At 34.1% G+C, this 21085-nt stretch overlaps 3 protein-coding genes across 3 annotated transcripts; 2 read left to right on the plus strand and 1 right to left on the minus strand.

Annotated features, from left to right (window-relative positions):
• Positions 1-7739: 7739 nt before the first annotated feature.
• LOC113739017 (uncharacterized) lies at positions 7740-9734 on the plus strand. Its single transcript, XM_027266272.2, has one exon. The coding sequence runs from the start codon at positions 7740-7742 to the stop codon at positions 9732-9734; it is 1995 nt and encodes a 664-aa protein (XP_027122073.2).
• Positions 9735-9888: 154 nt separating this feature from the next.
• LOC113739018 (replication factor A protein 1-like) lies at positions 9889-12488 on the plus strand. The gene is made up of 8 exons (XM_027266273.1): positions 9889-10035; positions 10133-10413; positions 10753-10974; positions 11141-11276; positions 11376-11533; positions 11621-11741; positions 12096-12271; positions 12395-12488. The coding sequence occupies exons 1-8, from the start codon at positions 9889-9891 to the stop codon at positions 12486-12488; spliced, it is 1335 nt and encodes a 444-aa protein (XP_027122074.1).
• Positions 12489-18952: 6464 nt separating this feature from the next.
• On the minus strand, positions 18953-20462 carry LOC113739019 (1-deoxy-D-xylulose 5-phosphate reductoisomerase, chloroplastic-like). The gene is made up of 5 exons (XM_072046093.1): positions 20444-20462; positions 20210-20314; positions 19958-20079; positions 19659-19805; positions 18953-19308 (listed from the first exon to the last, which is right to left on the minus strand). Exons 2-5 carry the CDS (start codon positions 20222-20224, stop codon positions 19140-19142), a joined length of 453 nt encoding a protein of 150 aa, XP_071902194.1. The 5' UTR covers positions 20225-20314; positions 20444-20462; the 3' UTR covers positions 18953-19139.
• Between the last annotated feature and the right edge of the window lie 623 nt (positions 20463-21085).

The following is a 21085-nucleotide window of genomic DNA, read 5'->3' on the forward strand; positions in this document are numbered from 1 at the left end:
ATCAGAACTTTAGCAAGTTTCGACTAAATCCAGCAGAAAGGGAAAGAAGGAGAAGAAAAGAAGGAGAGGAAGAAAGCTGTCAGGAAGGTCTCTATTGTCAGCTGTTGGTGTGTCTCTAAAGTGGGAGCACAGTTCCTTTTTATAGGCAGTAAAAAGTATATGTTGGTGAGAAATAATATCAGATAACAAAAAAAATATGGCTAAGAGTAACATTTAATTTATTATGTAATTGAAAGTAACGTTAAATTTATGTTAATAGATAGTGACCGATGAAATAAAAGGGAACGTTATGAAACGAAAGAGTCAAATTTTGATTTGAAAAATATAAAGTAAAATGTATTTTTGGTCGTAGTAAAACTCACTTGGACCGCATTTAACCAACGTGCAGGGAGGGAAAATCCGTTAGTTTGAACTGAAACGGCCCAACTCAACTTCCCTCTCATGCGCGCGAGCCCACACTAATTAGCAACTTAACACAAGCTCAATAACAAACTATGCATTATAAATGATGATAAGTCCCTTTAATTTTTCGATTTGGGACAAAATCTTTTAAAATATCCCTTTTATTTACAACAATCTCCTTCCTATTTCAAAAGATCTTGGTCAAAACAAAAGAAATAGTCTGCTGGATTTATTTGGGTGAAAAGTAATCAGTTTGGTGTCTTTTGGACTATGAACCAAACTTGGATTGACAAAACATGATTTACAGAATTATTGGTGAAATATGAATTTCTATGAACCAATAACTCTTGTTGTATGACAGAGATTTTATCAATCACACTACAACCCATAACTTGTTGTTATCGCGATTTTGCACTTTTAGGCCGTGCCCCTATTTAGTTATTCATGAGAATTCTAAAGATTCGGCCAATAAATCTTATAGGAGTGGCCTCACTTCACTCTCATATAGGTGAATTCATCAAGTGTATATTGTTTTAAATACATCTCTTTAAAGGGATATCAATTCTTTAAGAGTTTTAAAGTCACCCTCACCATTATTAGTAATCAAAGCACTTATCTCCGGAGAGACTTAATTTTGAAGTGCTTTATGGTCAATATTGACTTGTTATTACCCATATGAACCTATTTCATGGGATCACCAATCACATAGGTTGGGTTACTATCTCTATTATCAACTTGTTGGCCTTAGTCCCATTTCCGTTATAGTTTGAACAATTAATTTTCTTCCTACAGGTTTAGTCAGAGGATCGGTCAAATTCAAATCTGACTTCATAAAATCAATAGAAATAATTCCATCTTTAAGCAACTGTTTTACGACATCATGTCTTAGTTTTATGTGTCGACTTTTACAATTATATGATTTATTTTTAGCAGTAGCAATTGCTACTTGACAATCACAGTGTATGGACACAGGAGGCAACGGATCCTTAGTCGTAGGAATACCGATTAAGAACTTTCTTAACCAATCAGCATCAAAATCAGTCAACTCCAGAGCTATAAACTCTGATTCCATAGTTGATCTAACAATGATTGTTTGTCTAGCTGACTTCCATGCTATTGCACCACCACCGAGGGTGAATACATAACCACTAGTGGATTTTGTCTCATTTGAATTTGAGATCCAATTAGTATCACTATACCCCTTTAATACAGTAGGCAATCCACAATATAAGATACCATAATTCATGGTACATCTTAAATATTTTATTAGTCTGACTAATGCAATCCAATACTCACTATTAGGATTGTGAATATACCTGTTCAGTCCACGACTCGGGCAACTTTTCAATTAGCATGCCAACAGCAAATTTTTCAGGCAAATTTATGTCTTCATTTTTGAGGTCCTCAAGTAGCATTTGGTACTCCGTGATTTGTACTTTCATTTCTTTGTCTTCTATCATCTGCTATTGGTTGTATTTTCCCACAATAAATTTTTGTTTGGTGGCGTCTTCAGCGGTGAATTTTGTTATCAAGACTTTCCAAATTGTCTTATCTTCCTTGCAGCTACAGTACACATCAAATAATTTAGGGTAAAAAATAAAAAAGTTCCCTGTGCTAAACCTAATATACAAATAAACCCCCTATGATTTTAAAATATACAACACGACACCTCATTTTTGAACTAAATTGTAATCCTGATGGAAATTGGTAAAATTAATTGGCACTGATGTACTGGAAGTTAAAAACAAATTCTTTGACTTAATTTTTAGCAAATATTCTTATTGTATCCCTTAGCCTCCAATAAAACTCCCAATGATGTTTCTGTAGAGAAATCCAACGTACTTTATGTTCTAGCAAGCCATAACCGTTGGGGGAGCCACTCCACTGGACCTGCAAAGTTTGGAGGAGGTACGGCTTACAATGGCCACAATTCTCCAGCTGTCTATAACAAACCTAGGTGAAAGTCTCCCAAGAGGGTGCACTTGGGAAGAACTTGCACAGGAGATCCACAAGGGGTCAGAGAGCAGGGAACTCCTTATTTTTCTGATAACTGAACTGATGAAAGTTTAGGTGGAAAATAAGGTAACCCAACATGCTCTTCTCATTATTATCAAGTGGAAGTTCCCCAATCGGCCTGACCTGGTCTGCCCTTGGACTTTTCCAGAATAGGATTCTAATCATACAACGCCGCATTCTCTGAAAATTGAGGAACAAGAAGAGATCTATTAAGAGAAAGATTTATTCGAGAGAAAATCTTAACAGTTACATCCTTAATTGAGAAACTTTCTGACTTCATTTGTTCTTTGCATCTAGGAGACACTCTCCTGTTTTTCAAATAGTTCTAAACAACTTTTTCTTCTTAAAAATATGCGGGACGGCTAGTTTCTCTAGGGCAGATGCCTCTTAAAAGGGAGAACTGCAAGGAGTCCGTTTTCTTTAAAGAATTGCCTTTTGTTTATAAAAATGAGGGCATTTTGGTCCTTTCATTAGTGCTCGTTAATTTTACCTATTTCCGTCAGGGTTATAATTTAGTTCAAAACATGAGGTGTCGTGTTGTATATTTTAAAATCACAGGGGGCTTATTTGTATATTAGGTTTAGCACAAGGGTTTTTTTTTTGCTTTTTACCCAATAATTTATTTGAAAGTGTTTGTAAAATAGTATGCCGACATACCTTATTGGCATATTGCCAAGATTCTTGCGTCTTGACATCCATAGTTGCAGCTGGTTGTGTTTCTATCAGTGCGTAGGTCACTCCATGAACATCCAGTAGAGAGTGCACACGTTCTTGCCACCTTTTAAAGTTTTCATTGACAAAAACTTCAATTTTGGAGACGTCTGGAAAAGGTCTTGCCAAAGGTAGCGTGACAGCAACTAAGTCAGATGTAGCTTGTGAGGCGTTAACATTGTTGGAGGCCATAGTTTCTTAGATTGTAGTAAAAAACAGCCAAAAAACAATGCTAACTAAACTAATCAAATGTAGCTTGAGTTGTGGTTAGAAACACTGTCCTAAGAAACTATTTTATGAGGTTGAAATATTTTTTTAGAGTTAAACAAGCCTTCTTCTTGTTTATAATAAGAAGGATCAGAACTTTGGCAAGTTTCGGCTAAATCCAGCAGAAAAGGAAAGAAAGAGAAGAAAAAAAATGAGAGGAAGAAAGCTGTCAGGAAGGTCTCTACTATCAGTTGTTGGTGTGTCTCTGAAATGGAAGCACAGCTCCTTTTTATAGGCAACAGAAAGTGTACGTTGGTGAGAAATAATAACAGATAACAAAAAAAAACGTGGTTAAGAGTAACGTTTAATTTATTATGTAACTGAAAGTAACGTTAAATTTATGTTAATAGATAGTAACCGATAAAATAAAAGGGAACGTTATGAAACGTTATAACTTTGTAACCGATGAAAGAGTCAAATTTTGATTTGAAAAATATAAAGTAAAATTTATTTTTGGTGGGAGGGACATCTGTTAGTTTGAACTAAAACGGCCCAACTCAACTTCCCTCTCATGCACGTAAACCCAAACTAATTACCAACTTAATACAAGCTCAATAACAAACTACGCGTTATAAATGATGATAAGTGTGACAGCCCCACTTTCCCCTAAGGCATACCAAAGGGGTTAGCGGACTACCTGCCCAACTCTCGCCAGGACTAACGAAGCAGTTAAATATGATCTAAAATGTTCCGGAAGGTAATAGCACGCTCAATCTATCCAAAATTGCAAAATAGAAAAACTAAAAGCAAAACTGCCAATGAATAGTGGGTGTCATGTCATATAACTCGGGAAAACATTTCCAAACCAAATAGAATACATGAACAGGGTTAAACAGTGTTGTACACGTATGTTTGTAATTTACAAAATAAAAGGAAGATAATTAGATCAAAATACATTTAGGATTTTTCCAACTATCGAGGAGCTTTACAAAAATAGATTAAAACTAGCTCAATTCGTGTTTCAAAACATCATAGTCCCCAAAAGTGGTTCCCTGTAAGGAAAACAAAATTTAATAGAGTGAGCTTTCACCCAATGAGGTACCATCACCCAAGTAACGAAGTTCACATAAGCACAAAACTATTCAATCCAAACACATCCAATAAGTGAGTCAATTAGCATCACGTTTCAGTAAAAATATTTAAAAGGATACGGTCGGCTCTCAAGAGCCCTTGTCCCTGCTTGCCGTACTTGATCTCGCCCCGTTGACCCTCCGTCAACGCTTAAGGAATAACCAATATCGTAGACTCCACTTTAACCAATTCCTTCCACCTCTCATACACCTACCGGGCCCGAAGTCCAATCAGTTCAGAAATGGTAATACTCGAGTATACCGGAACCAAGAGTCTCATTCTCAAGGATTCCATATAAATAGTCCCCATGGCTTGTCAATTTTCTCGACCAAGCCCTTGCCGGCTCGATTCAATTGACCACCAATAGGGTTGAGCTCAGTGATAACAGTAATGGTCGTTGGATACTCATCCAAACGACCCCAATTCAAGTATGTTCAAGTAGAATTCAATTTATGCAGTAAACAGTCACATAAGCCATAGAGCGCAAGAGTGATAAAGTACACCCTCGTTTCAAATAGTTTCATCCATAGATATGAGCATTCAAGTCATAAATTTCAAGTATAACCAAGTCATGAAGCAACAATCACGTGAGTAGTACATTCACCAAGCAAACACAGAGTGAAATCACAAATTTCTGCCCAACGAGCGCTCCGCGTCACCGGCACGTCCTAAAACATACAATAAAACACAATGAGACTCGAGTACGAGTCATAAATCGAATCCACATACTACTAGAGTAAGACCAATTATAACGTATAAGTGCAAAATCAAGCTAGGACATGTGCGGAAATGAAGTTTAAGTTGGAAAACAAAAGGACAGATTTGACGTTGCTTAGCGGAACGAACACAACTGAAGTTAAACTTATCAGATTGAGGTGAAATTTATACCGTTTCGAAGCTAAGATAAAGGGCTACAATTTTGCTGAAGACCACTCAGTCCAGTTCGTAGTGTAGCTAGGTCACAATTTCAATGTACCAAACCAGAATCGCACAAACAAGTTAGCTGACCGCATTCTGGTTAAACAACCATAACTCAAGCTACCGAAGTCCAAATGGGGCGTTTCCATGTCCGTTAGAAAGATAAGACACAGCACTATAACTTTTGTGTTTTGGCCAAAATCAAACTCAGTACGCATCAGGGTGAACGGTCACAGTCAGTTTGGGTGAACTGCCAACCCTGTTCTCCGAACTCCTACCTAGGGCAGTTTGGGTATTTCCGTCTTTTCACAGGCTACTGAGCTCGGATTGGGTTGAAATTTTACAGAAAACTATAAAACATTATTTACTACAACTTTTATGTTTTAACCTAAGGCTAATTCAGCATTCTTCCTATCCAAACAGTACCGGACAGAACAGGGTTAATTGAAACCCTAATCTGGAATTTTTCGCACAAAGTGGAAATTTTCCGCAATTAGCTACAATTTACGCACTATAGCTTCATTCTAGACCATCCCAAGCCATCATCCATGGCCACACAATATTAAACATATAAAAACAGAAAAATCATGGATAAATATAAAAATTCACCAAGTTCTATCAAAAGTCATGAAATAGCACCTAAAACCATCTCTTTAACTCACACAAGCCACTAATTGCACATTATTGAAAACAAAAGAGAGGTTCCTTAGCTACTCACCTTACCAACTCAAGAAAGGAGCCAACTTAGTACCAATTTCTTCCAAACCACTTCACAACCAACCTCACTACCACTAAACTAAGAGTTTTTATAGAGGAATTTCAAGTTTAATCGGTTGCTTTGGGAGATTGAGCAAGATTAGAGGCAAGAAAGTTGAGAGTTTTCCTTTCTTTTCTCCTTAGAGAGAGTTGGCCAAGAGAGGGAGAAAAGATGATGAATTTTGGTCAATTTTGGAATTATTTAGTAAAGTTGGAAACTTAGTCAAAGTCCAAGAAGAAATAGGGAAGTGACACTTGTCACCCTTTTAATGCAACCCTATCCTTTTGTCTCTCTAATGATAATCCATCTAGGTAACCTCTAATTATCTCTTAACACCTGATAAATTAAACCCGGTATACACAACTTAACTTAGATTCATGGGTTCTCCTAATCTTTTGATTACTTTCACATGCAATTCTAATTGGCCAGAAATCAGCAAGGGTATAAGTTTGATCCCTGATCAGAAAGTTGTGGATCGACCTGATATCGTTGCATGTGTTTTTCACATAAAATTAGATCAATTGATGAATGATTTAACACATGGACAGCATTTTGGCAAGGTGATGGCAGGTATTTGATCTAACAAAATATTTTATTTATTTTTTCAAAAATATTTAATTTATATCAAATTCTCATTTAATTTCATATACTTATACTTTGTATAGCATTATATACAATTGAGTTTCAAAAGAGAGGGTTGCCCCATGCGCATATTCTGTTATTCTTATATCCAGATGATAAGTGCACTACACCAAGAGATGTTGATCGAATCATTTCAGCCAAATTGCCAGATAAGAATACTAATCCAATAGCTTATGAAGCAGTTTTACAATTTATGACACATGGACCATGTGGACCAGCTAATACAAGGTCACCGTGTATGGAAAATGGAAAGTGCAGTAAACATTATCCCAAATATTTTCAGACCGAAACAATAATTGATGAAAACGGTTTTCCAGTATACAGGAGAAGGGACAATGGACGAGAACGTATTAAAGCTGGTGTGAAAATTGATAATCGATGGATCGTTCCTCATAATGTTGATTTGGTTGTCAAATATTGGGGACATGTTTGTGTTGAATTGTGCAATCAGGGCAGGTCTATAAAATATTTATTCAAATATGTGAATAAAGGATATGATAGAGCCACTTTTGTCATTGAGGAAAATGATGCAACTGATGGACAGAGTGGAACACGAGTTGTTCGTGAAGTGGATGAGATAAAAAGATATCTAGATTGCCGATATATATCAGCATCAGAGGCTTGCTGGAGAATTTTTGATTTTGACATCCAATATCGGAGCATTGCCGTTCAAAGATTAAATTATCATCTTCCAAATGAACAGCCAGTGCTATTTAGTGATAATGATCCTTTGGATGAAGTATTAAACAGAGCAGAAGAACATAGTACAATGTTCATTGAATGGATGAAAACGAACTCCACAGATACATCTGCTCAATAGTTGATTTATGCAGATTTTCCTACACAATGGACATGGAAAAAGAAGCTGAGAAAATGGGTTAAACGGAAGTCTGGTCGATCAATAGGTAGAATTTTTTATGCTCATCCTTCAACTGGAGAAAGATTCTACTTACGCATGTTATTGAACATTGTCAAAGGTCCAAGGTCATTTGAGGAGATTAGGACAGTTAACGGAGTCGTGCATCCAACGTTTAAAGCGGCATGTCAAGCGTTGGGATTATTGGGTGGTGATGAAGAATGGCATAATGCTATAAGAGAAACAGCAAATTGGCAAACAGGTCAGCAATTACGTGAATTATTTGTGACCATGTTATTATTTTGTGAGGTATCTAATCCATTAGATTTATGGGAGAAAAATTGGGAGTTTCTTTCTGATGACATATCCTATCAACAACGTCATATACTCGGAGATAATTTTATATCTTTCAGTGATTCCCAAATAAAGAATTATGCACTTTATGAAATTGAAAAAATTCTCAATCGAAATAGTAGAAGTTTGAAAGAATTTCCTAGAATCCCATTTCCTGATATGCTATTGGATAATGATAATCGAAATCGGTTTATTATTGAGGAATTGAATTATAATAGGGAAATTCTTGCACAAGAACACTTTCAACTACGAAGTGGGTTGAATGAGCAACAACTACAAGTGTATAATGCAGTCATTCATGCTGTTGATTATGGTCTTGGTGGTCTCTTTTTTGTTTATGGTAGTGGAGGAACAGGAAAGACTTATTTGTGGAGAACTATAATTGTTCGATTACGTTCACAAGGAAAAATAGTTTTGGTGGTAGCATCTTCTGGTATAGCTTCTCTATTGCTTCCTGGTGGAAGGACAGCTCATTCGAGATTTAAAATTCCTATAATTATAGATGGTGATTCTACTTGCGTAATATCACAGGGATCACAATTGGCTGAGTTAATTTGTAAGGCATCATTGATTATTTGGGATGAAGCTGTAATGTTACATCGAAATATTTTTGAAGCGGTTGATAAAACATTTAGGGATATCTTACGCTTTCATGATCCTGACTCTGAGCACAAAGTTTTTGGCGGCAAAACTATGTTACTTGGTGGTGATTTCAGGCAAATTCTTCCTGTCGTACCCAAAGGGGATAGAACTGAAATTGTTGCTTCATCAATTAATCGATCTTCTTTGCTTTGGGGTCATTGTCATTTATATCTATTATCTTTGAATATGCGTATACAAGCTAATGACATGCATTCAGATTCTGTTGAAAGTTTAGAAGAATTCAGCAAATGGATTTTAGATTTGGGTGAAGGAAAATTACCAGCTATTTCCTTTGATGATGAAGACGAATCTACTTGGATAGAGATTCCTGACGATCTACTCATTCCTCAGGATACTGACTGCATACACCGCATTATAGATAGTACGTATCCTGATCTATTGGCTAATTATAATAATGCTTCATATCTTCGCAATAGAGCTATTCTTGCCCTGACCAATGATGTTGTTGATGAAGTAAATTCTGTTATTCTATCATCCATTCCTGGCCAATCTAGGATATACTTAAGTGCTGATAGAATGTGTCCCACCTCTGATTGCGGACTTGAGCAAGCTTCTTTATATCCGGTTGAGTTTTTGAATACACTTAAATTCTCTGGAATTTCAAATCATTCAATTGAGTTAAAGGTTGGAATTCCAATTATTCTGCTACGCAATATGAATCAGAGTCGGGGTCTATGCAATGGTACATGGTTGATAATTACAAATCTGGGAGATAACATCATAGAAGTTGAAATGATTACAGGGTCAAGTATAGGGACAAGATTTTTCATTCACAGGATTGACATGACTCCTACAGATTCAAAATGGCCTTTTGTGATGATTCGACGTCAGTTTCCTATTAAGGTTTGTTTTGCTATGACAATAAATAAGAGTCAAGGCCAAACTTTTGATAACGTTGGAGTGTACTTGACAAAACCTGTATTTAGTCACGGCCAATTATACGTTGCTGCTTCTCGAGTAACCTCCCGTCAAGGATTGAAGTTTTTGATCAAGGATGATCGAAATCCAGAAAATCGTCGTACAAGAAATATTGTTTATCGAGACATATATGATAATTTACGCATTGGTATAGGTTAAATTCTAAAACTTGATTTATAATTCATGCGTATTCAATTTTGTTTGTTTTTATTTATGCGCTTATTAATCATATATTGAAGTATTTAGTTTAGATAACTATATGCAATTATTTTATAAGTTGGTGAATTTTGGTAGCAGACACAAGTTCGTTACAATGAATTCAAGCCACAAGCTCTTGAATCAGTTGACTGTGGGATTTGATTCCAAGAAAATCAAGGTTAGAGTGACACGCATGTGGGATGCCATTAACACAAATACTGGTGATGTGTTTGCTCTTGAAATGGTACTGCTCGATGAAAATGTAAGTACCATCATTCACCCATCTATGACTGATTTGAGTTAAATTTGTTTATTTCATGACAATTTTTTCCTAGTCTATGATGTTTGAATTGTTTTAGGATAATCATATGGTAGCTATTGTACCAAAAAATTTGGTACAAAGGTTTCGACCACAACTACTTGAGGGAGATGTCTATATTTTGGAGAAATTTAGAGTGACGCCAAGAAAACAATCTTGGAATGTTGTGCACAATGAGCATAATATTTATTTCACTTATACAACTCTGGTGAAAAAGCTTGATGGTCGAATGAGTTCAATAAAATTTCACAAATTTGAATTCATCGATTTCAATGACCTCTCTTCACGATGTCAAGCTTTTATATTCTTATCAGGTATGATGTAATAAGTTAATAGGGTAAATACTACTTTTAGTTTTATTCATTTGAAAGTAGTGATTCCTAGATAACTATATGTGTTATACTTATTTATTTGTGTGTAATATAGATGTGGTGGGAAGACTTTCTAAAGTGGGACCGATTTATGAAGTTTCGAAGAGTAATGGAACTGTAAAAAAATGAGATATTGCAATTACTAATAAAAGGTACTGGTGGCTTTTTTTTTAATTTAGTCTGCTAAATAAATTAGTTATAATATGAAGATCAGCTCATATTCTTATTTGAACAATTATTTTTGAGTAATTTCTATTCAAGTATTAATTTTGAGTGCTTTCTATTGAAGTGGTGAAAGCATTAATGTCACATTATGGGGAACAACATCGAATCAGTTCAATGATGAGACTATTTTGGTGTCTGATCAGCCATTAGTGTTGGTGATCTCTTCAGTGACAGTTAAACAATTCAGAGGTAATGACATAAACATCAGTGAAACTCTCATAGTAAACATATTGTTATTTCTTTTCATTAGCATTCTTAATGGACCTCACGATAAATTGTTACTCAGGTTCATACTATCTATCATCAACAACTGCCACATGAGTATATATGAATCTAAATATTTCTGAAGTTGCAGATTATTTGAATTGGTAAATCTACATATCTTTATTAAATGTTTGTTTAATATTTTCATATATATTGTATATAAGTAATTAAGATAAAATTGTTATTAGCATTGATAGCACTGCTCCTCAAACTATTGAGGTTTTACATCCTCCAAAAATGCGAGAAGCTATACAGCAACTAATGTTCAAGAATCGAAAATTTTTATCAGAGATATATCAGATAATGGCCGGTGTTCAAACAGAGGTACAATTAAAGTTACAAGTTACAATTATAGCACATTAGTTTTCACAATTAAAAATATTAATTATTTAAATTGACTGCTTAAATTGGTCATTTCTCTAGGAATTGGTTTACACTTCCAAAGTGACAATTCTGAAAGTTGATTTCAATAGTCAACTGCACTACAAAGCATGTCCAAAATGTCAGAAAAAAGTGACATTAGAAGGATCTAATTTTGTGTGCAATGCTTGCAATCAAAATGTGGAGTATCCTAAATTGAGGTATGTCGTAGGTGTTAACTTTTTTATCATTTTAATTGCTACAATATCTACATAAATATAACTTTTAGAATATGTGTTTTTATACAGGTATATGTTAAAAGTCTTGGCAAGTGATGCAACCGGTAGTGCTTGGTTTGTTATATTTGATCAAGAGGCTGAAAGAATAATAGAACACAAACTTTCTTTTGTTCTTGAAGAATTTAACAAGGTAAACTTATATCTAATTTTTGAGAAGTTTTTAATAATAGTAGACAATCCGACACTTATCTTAGCTGTTGAATATTATAAAAAAAAATCTATTATGCATTTCATTTTCAGGAAGGATTTAGCAATGAAATCATGTCATCAATTATAAATAAGATCACATGGAAACCTTTTGTGTTCCAAATCAAGTTGAACAATTACAATCTGGAACAATGTAGTAATAGATTTACAGTGACTAGATGGTTCCACTGTGATTTTGAGAGGGAAACGAATTTCATGCTTTCATAGGTAATGTACAATAAATTTATCTTATATTTCACATAATATTTTGCCTTTAATTTTGATAAATCATTATCAGATTGGTGGAACCGATAACCAATACCAACCTGAAGTATCTTCTTCCCAGATCCCAATTAGTACACCAGATGATTTTAATCAACAGCATTTCAATACACTTCATATGAATCATTCGTCAGAGGGTTCAACAAAAATCACAAAAGAAGGGAATCCTCATAAAAAGATTTGCATGAGAAGGTAGATTTAATATACTATTTTACTTTCTTAAATTATAATCTTTACGTATTGTTATACATAACTTTGAATGCGATAAATCATTTATTTTTTTATACTTAATTATCCTGTTTTCCTATCATACAGTGATAATGAAAAATCAATAAATGCTGATTTGCACGGACAAATCGAGGAGAATGTTCAAACAGAAGAAAAATCAAAACAAGTTCCTGAAGAATAGAATATTATTTAATACTATTTACTGCATTTTTTTATTTATTTTCAAAATTTTGAATGTTATGGTATTATTGAATGTTATTTTTTTCATTTTTGAATCATTATTCACTGAATTAGATGTTCAAATTTATATTATAAAAATACTTTATATTACAATGCGCACATAGTAATATACTTAAGACAAGTTATAATAGATTATACATTAAATTTGTATTTTATATCGACATTTTTATAAAATTAACTAAATATTTATTTTTTTTCGACGATTCCCGTTCAACGAATGGATACAAAACTAGTTATTTAGTAAAGTTGGCAACTTAGTCAAAGTCCAAGAAGAAATAGGGAAGTGACACTTGTCACCCTTTTAATGCAACTCTATCATTTTGTCTCTCCAATGATAATCCATCTAGGTAACCTCTAATTATCTATTAACACCTGATAAATTAAACCCAATATACACAACTTAACCTAATTGGTCGAATTTTATCGAATTTATCGCACTAGCAGGTCCCACGTCCGGTATACACCCCTAAAACCTTATAAACTAACTTATACTAGAAAAATAACTTAAAAATCATATTTACTCATAAAAATTATTTTAAAAATTTTCCTAATAAAGAAAATATAGAAAAGACATGCAATAAAATAAAATAAAACCTAGAAAATGAGAAAATTTATGGGTTCTCACAATAAGTCCCTTTAGTTTTTCAATGTGGGACAAGATCTTTTGAAATATCCCTTTTATTTACAACACACTTGGACTCTAATGATGATGGAGTTTACTATACTGAAGCTCGAGTAAGTATTCGACTCTTAGATTTCCTCAAAGTGCCTGAGAATGAGTTGATAAATCGGCTGTTTGCATTGGATCCAAGTTCCGTGGAAATAATGTCGCAAACTTATGTAGCCATGGTTCAAATAACCATTTTTTCCTGCGGTGGCATTGCCATTGGTCTTAGCGCTTCTCACAAGATTGTTGATGGTCTCTCAATGTCAACATTTATGAGTGCTTGGGCTGCTACCTCACGTGAATCCTCGGAACAAATAATTCCCAATTTTGTTTCACCTTCTCTGTTTCGCCAGTTTCCCTGCTATACTTCTAAATATTCCAAGTTATTTACGCCTGTCTCCACATTGCAATCCAAACGCCAATTAGACGAGCAGAATTTTGTAACGAAGAGATTTTTTTCGACCACTTGGCACTGGATGTCCTCAAAACTAAAGCGACAACATCATCTCTAAAACCAAGTTCAGTCGCACAGTTGTTATGGGACTTCTGTGGAAATCTGCCATAGTGGCCTCACAGAAGAAGTTGAGTCTGCTAATCCCAGTTAATCTAAGGACAAGATGTTCTCCCCCTTTACCAAGTCATTCATTTGGGAATATAGTTTGGCCGGCATATGCTCAAAAGAGACAGATTCCAGTCCAGAGCTGCAATTACTGGTTAACTACACAAGGAATGCCATTACTTCTATAGCCAGTGATTTTGTTGAAGGTATGAAAGGTCAGGATATGTATCTTAAGTTGATGGAGACATTACAAAATTTTGAACAACTGCTTTCTAAGCCCAACAGCTCGGCTGAAGTTTTTATCATCAGTAATCTTTGTAAGACTGGTTTTCGTGAAGTTGATTTTGGATGGGGAAAGTCCATTTGGTCTTTCGTCGGCCGTGAAAACAGAAACATATATGGATCCAGAGCGAACGTATAGCATGGCTAATGGATACAAAAAGCGGTGATGGGATTGAAGCATGGGTAAACCTAAAAGAAGATGACATGGCTACATTTGAGAAAAATCCAGAGCTCCTGGCTTTTGTTTCTTTAAATCCCAGCCCCCTTGAAAGTTAGGTTTCTTGTGTATGATTGATTATCGACAAGCATGGTTTTAGTAAAGGTTTGATGACTCGAAAATATAACTAAATAGAAGGATAGAAATCATTGTGCTTCTCCTTTCTAAGATAAGAGCAAATAGGGCAATTGCAACTAAAATGTTTAAATTAAAGCTCCCTAATTTGATATCTAGAATTTTCCTTTAGCTAAAATGATTACTCAGCTGATTAAATTGTATTTCCTTACAGCAAATAACCTACTCCTGTATTAGTTAAGTGACAGACAATGCATATGCTTTTATTAGTTGAGCATGGTGGCTGGACGGAAAGGTTTCAAATCATTGGACGAAGCTTTAACGTTTAAACCTTTATGCAGAACAGGGCATTCCTATCTCTATCAGTGTTTTCATAACTGGACCGGATCGGCCGGTTCGACTGGTTGAATCGCGAACCGGCCATGGCACCGGTCCAATTTTATGTTAGTGTTGATTTTGCTAGAAAATCGGTCAAAACTAGTCAACTCATGAAAAACCGTTGAACCAGTGGTTTTTGGTTTTCAAGTTTCCCTTCTTTTTTTTTTTAAAAGATTTTGCAAAATTCGAACTCAAGACCTTTCTAATAGAAAACCAATGTAATAACCATTGCACCATCATATCTTATTAGTTTTTTTTGATAACTTATTTATATAAAACAAACTCTCATATTTCTTTTTTTTTATTTTTTTTTATAAAATCTTATCCTCTCATGATTCTTTCTTTTTAATATTCAACTCTCTCTCTTTCTCTCTCTCTCTCTCATCGTTTCTTTTGTCACTCTCTTTTTAATCGAACCTCTTTCGTTTTAATTTATTGATGTTTTCTTCCATCTTTTAATTTTGCTTTTGTCCATTAAATTGAAAAAAGTTAAAAAAAAAAAGAATTATTTTTCTTTAACCCAAATTATTTAATGCTACAACCACTCACTTTTATCTCATTTTTTGTTTCTTATCAAGTTTGCATTTCTATTTTCAATTCTCTTGGCTTCCTTCAAACTCCAAACTTTCTTTTTTAAATTGCAATCTTTAAATCTCAAAAACGTAAATTAAAATTTAAGTTTGCAATGTCTAAGTTCTCATAGACGTGAATTTTGTATAATTTCAAAATATTGTGATATTTTTGGGTTGGATTTAAGATTTTTTTCGTAGATATAATTGAAATTGAGATGAAATTTATTTGCTTCAACTTATAATTTAAAAAATTTATTTTTGAAAATCTAAGTTATTCAAAAAATAGTAAACTTTTCATCATATAAAGCTTTAAATTAATCTATTGCATGTCTTATTTTGTGCATATATATTTATATAAATTATTTTTAAAAAAATTCATTGAACCGGGGTCAAACCGATCCGATCGGTTGAACCTCGACCCTTTCACTTCACCGGTTCGATTTACAGTCCGAGTTTTAAAACATTGATCTATAGAGCTCTGACGGTTTTTTGAGGTTATAGTTTTATTAAAAAGAATTTTCCAGCAAGTGGGAAAATGTGAGATTTAAGAAATGGAAAAGGGGAATGGGAATTGGGGAAGGGTAGGATTTAAGAAATGTGAAAGGAGAATGGAGATTTGAACCCAAAATTTCTAGATCCTAAAGCCTCAACCTTATCACTTGACCAAGGCCACCTCAGTCTTATTGTTTTGTAGGTGTTAACGAGTGTAAAAGTTTGAAATCTGCAATTAATTGTCAAAAGTACTCCAATGTCAAGATAGAAATTATTCACTAGCAATAGGAGGGTTACGAATAGATTTTGAAGACAACAAAAGGATGATGTAAAATAGGACTAGATTATAGGGGATTAAAGTATAATGTATACTGCATTTACATATCTTGACTACTTCAACCATGTTAGTTTCTAAATAAGAAAAATCTCGAAGTTTCAACTGGTTCGTTATAACACGATGATTTCATCAATTTGATATTTTAGTCCAAATGATGTATAATTTTTTAAACTATAGAAGAATTATGTGGAAAAGTACTAAAATACAAGATGTAAAGTGTAATCTACCCTTGCTTTTTTATATAATAAATTAAAAAGTCTTTCCTTCTTTTTTTTTTAAAAAAAAGATATGGTTGTGTTAAAGGCTTCATATTGACTGTTCATTTTAGAAAATATAGTTGTATTAAAGTCTTTCCTTTTTTTTTATATATATATAATAGATGAAACAGTCTTCCAATTTTCTATGTTCTTACATCTGATCTGGGTTGTGCATTTTATCCATTGGGAGGTAGAAGAATTGGTAGAGAGCTCAAATTCGTCTGCATTGCAATAGCTAATTTTTTTCCTTTTTAGTCTGCTAGCAAATCTTGATAGTTATATGGATGAATCTTCTGCATTTTTAAGTCCTGGTAGTTGCCTGCAGTCTTGCCTTTTCTAACTTGATTGATGTTGTTGTCCACCTTGAAGTCTCATCAGTTGCAAGGATTGCCTTTCTAATTTCATCTTGTGATATATTGTCAATATTAACTATTAAGTCTCCTAATTCTCGGAAATTGTGTTTGCTGAAAAGTCTATGCAATGGTATGGAGTTTTACCCTTCTTAAATCTAGTAATTATCCGGTCCATTTCGGTGTCCTAACTATCAATAACTTGTGGATGAGCTTTTTCCTTGTTTTCTTGATATAAATTCCTAAGCTTTGTGGCCATTTTCAGCCTTCTTGAATAAGTGCAAAATTTGCAAGTCTCAGAGAACAGGAGTTTTTCTTTTCATAAGTCCCTTTTTGTGATTGTTTATTTTTGCCCCCATCTCTCAGTAGTCTAGATTAAACCAACGCTTAAAAAAAGGAATTATTTTAATTTACGTTTTAAGTGTTTCAATTTTCAAAGAAGGAAATTGTTATTTGTGCATATTTTGTTTCCTTTAACGTTTTCCTGCAAATCTACAATTTGCACTTATTCAATTTCAATGAGCTGATAATAAGAAGGCAATAACTTGTAGAACAAAGACAAAAAGGAAAAAAGCTTCAAATTAGAGAAACGAAGGTGCTTTTCATTTCGACTGGAACTTCAAATTTACTACATTTTTCTTGAACAAATGCTCTGTAAGGTGTGCGTTTGTGTTTGTGTGTGTAAATATGTGCTTGCATTTTTGTTTTTTTTAAGTTGAAGAGATTCTCAAGTTTACCTATTTCCCCACACAAATGTTTTCTTTAGGGAAAATCGTTCAAGACGTCCATCACATTTGGTAAAATAACTTTTTCCGTCCCTCACTTTTAAAAATATAATTTTACGTCCCTTATAAATTCACATTACAAATTCGCATTGGTCAAATTTGGTCCTTACTTAGGTTTTCGACTAGTTTTTTGTCGAAATTCATCACGTGCCTTGCACGTGATCATATTTTAAGGGCAAAATTATCAAATTAAATTTTATATAATTCGATTCATAAAATAAATTTTTTCGTCCCTTACATTTCACAAAATGAATTTTTTCATCCTTCACATTTTTTAAAATGATTTTTTTCATCTTTTATTGATCATGTGTGTGAATCATTTTTTTTAAATCCATGTATATATCTATTTGATTTCACTTGAACAGTATGAATAGCATGTGAAATCACATAAAAATATATTACATACTATTCGCACTGCTCAAGTGAAATCAAATACATATATACATAGATTTAAAAATTGTTAGTTTTTCACTTATATTCATTTTCTTTTACTCGAAATTTGAAAATAAAGAAGACATTTAATCCTAAATATTATCGAGTGTTTATATCGAATTAAATTTGGATAGAAAAAGTAAACAAAAGAAAAGTATGACAAAAAGAAATAAGTGATTGGTACTTTCAAATTTTAAAACAATCACAAGGCAAGTAATTTAACTGTTGGTCTTAAAAGTGTCGAATAGAAATTTCAGATTTAAACTAAAATTTGTTAGCACAATTATAGAATTCTAGTTAGGACCCATTAATTGGATGACCTTATTATACAACTTAATAAATAAATTATTACCAAAAGAGAAAGGTCACAAATATTGAATAGGTTCAAATGGTGAAATCATATAAATATATACATGGGTTTTAAACAAAATTATTAGTTTTAAACCCCTATATATATCTATTGAATAACATGTGATAACTACAATTAGTATGTTTAGATGAAATCCAATAGAGATAAATTACATGTTATTCATACTGTTCAGATAAAATCAAATAGATATATACGTAAGTTTATAGAAAAAAACTATTCATATACATAATTAATGAGGGATGAAAAAAATTCATTTTTAAAAATGTGAGGGATGGAAAATTTTATTTTTTTAAATGTGAGGAACGAAACAATTTATTTTGTAAAATATTAGGGATGAAAAAATTCATTTTGTGAAATGTGAGGGACTATGAATCAGATTATGTAAAAATTTGATTTGACAATTTTGCCCTTAAAAAATGATCACATACAAGTCACGTAGTGGATTCCGGCAAAAAACTAGTCGGAAACCTAGGTAAGGACCAAATTTGATCAATATGAATTTGTAAGGGATGTAAAATTATACTTTTAAAAGTGAGGGATGAAAAAAGTCATCTTGTAAAATGTGAGGAACGTTTTGAACGATTTTCCCTTTTCTTTAACACTAATCTTTGAGATCTCTATGCTTCACAGGCTAAGGAAAGCAGAAAAAGACATTTATAATCTGTAATGACGGAACATTAGAGATGCTCATGCAGTTCATCCCCGAATTCTATGATACAAGAGCATCATGCTTCACTATCCCATTTATCAAATTTAGGCAAGATCTGCCAATACAATGAGAAGGGATACCTCTGATTTGCATCAAAGCCGCCTTGTTCCTTATACAAGAGCAGGCCTTAAGCCAGCAGAGAATTGCAAAGTTGCTGCATAGTCACGTGCCCACAAATCGTAATGTACAATTTCCTCGAGGGATGGGGAGGACACCAATTCTGCTTGATGCTTGTTGCTTGTTAGCTCCACAACCTTGAAAATGTCCAGATAGCCGATTCTGAAACAGGAAATGGTACACCGTGCATTAGACAAGGTGTACATAGCATGAAAATGACATCAATTTGATAAATGCTCCTGTCCAAGGCCAAAGTGTGAAGTGACAATCATGCTAAAATGAAAGCAAGGACCATTTACAATCATGCTCCTGTCTATATAGGCTGTACGCCTGTACTTTCCGAAGATAGATACTCCTCAAAATATCAAACTTTCTATGTTATTGTGTGACGATTGGTTGAATGGAAAATATTAGTGAGAACGGTTAGTTGCAAGTGAAGCAGCCACAAGGAAGAAATAGAACCTTGTGGTTGATATGTTAAAAAAAAAAAAAAAAAATTGAAGGAGACGTACTGCTCATTGATGAACATTTCGACAGCTTTCTCATTTGCAGCGCTGAGAACTCCAGTCATGGTCCCTCCTGCTCGCCCAGCAGCATATGCGAGTTCCATTGATGGATACTTGACATTGTCTGGGGCTTTAAATGTCAGAGACCCAAGCCTGAATCATGAGTTCTCTAAGTTATATACTGTACAAAATTTGGTCAATGTAAAAGCAGAGAAGTGGAACTATCATGCATTTATGATATAAGAAAATCTTAAAATTGTTAAACAAATTCAAAATGATAAACAGAAAACCAAAAGGAAAATTACTTGCAAAGATCAAGGCTTGGCCAAGTTATCTCAGAACTGTAAATTCTGTCTGGCCGGGACTTTGTGTAAAGAATGGGCAACCGCATGTCAGGCCATCGTAATTGTGCCAATATCGATGAATCCTGCAATAGAAACAAACGTGTGGAAAATGTTTTAAGTCAACCATTAAGAGTAAATAACCTTGCAAAGCAAGAACCTCACTTTAGCTCAACTCTTGAGAAAATATAATGATGATACACAAGAGGGTTATACCTGTGTTTCAACCATTGAGTGGATGATAGATTGGGGATGAATAACGATTTCAATGTTTTCATAGTCGGCCACATAAAGATAATGGGCTTCAATAACTTCAAGTCCCTGCAAAGAAAAAATGCTCCATGACAGAGTTATCCAAATATTTTGGTTCGTTGGGGTTCATGAGAAAGTTCAAGAAGAAACAGTTGTCATGGTCAGGTGAGTACGCCAGAAAAAAGCCCAGAAAATCACCTTATTGAATAAGGTGGCAGAATCATGGTTCGAAGACTCGGCCGAGGCCGAGACGATACCGCTACGAATCGAGACCGAAATACTCGTCTCGCCGAGAAATCGGCCGAGACATCATCGCGACGGGTTGTCACGGTCGAGTCACACCGAGTCAAGGTGAATTTAACAAAAAACCTTTAGAAAAAAAGGAAAAAAGGATTAAAAAAGGGAAATTCGAGGACCTCTCTACCGCCTATATCGAACCATGGCTAGTACTGATGATCCTTCATACGGGGAAAGAAATGCGAGTGATGGACAAGTTATAAAAGATTTCGTGTGGCCTTCTTTAGATTAATCATAGTGGTTCCCTATTTTATTTCCAGACATAATTGGGACAAGCTCATTCGAAACACCGGACATAATTGGGAGAAGCACTGGGACTGCAGCTCAATTACATCGACCCTTGGAGTAAAAACTACAGCTAGATCCTAACACATGAGAAGGAGAAGTCAAAGGTTGAAATTATTCATTGGAAAATAGAAACAAATTTGCCACAATACTATCACGTGAAAAGATGCGTTTTCTTTTCCACCTTGAAGGTACTACCTTCATTTTACTTTGAAGGTAATACCTTGAATTTGCCACGTTAAACATACTACCTTCACT

Source organism: Coffea arabica, chromosome 4c (genome assembly GCF_036785885.1).
Source record: "Coffea arabica cultivar ET-39 chromosome 4c, Coffea Arabica ET-39 HiFi, whole genome shotgun sequence".
Lineage (NCBI taxonomy): Eukaryota > Viridiplantae > Streptophyta > Magnoliopsida > Gentianales > Rubiaceae > Coffea > Coffea arabica.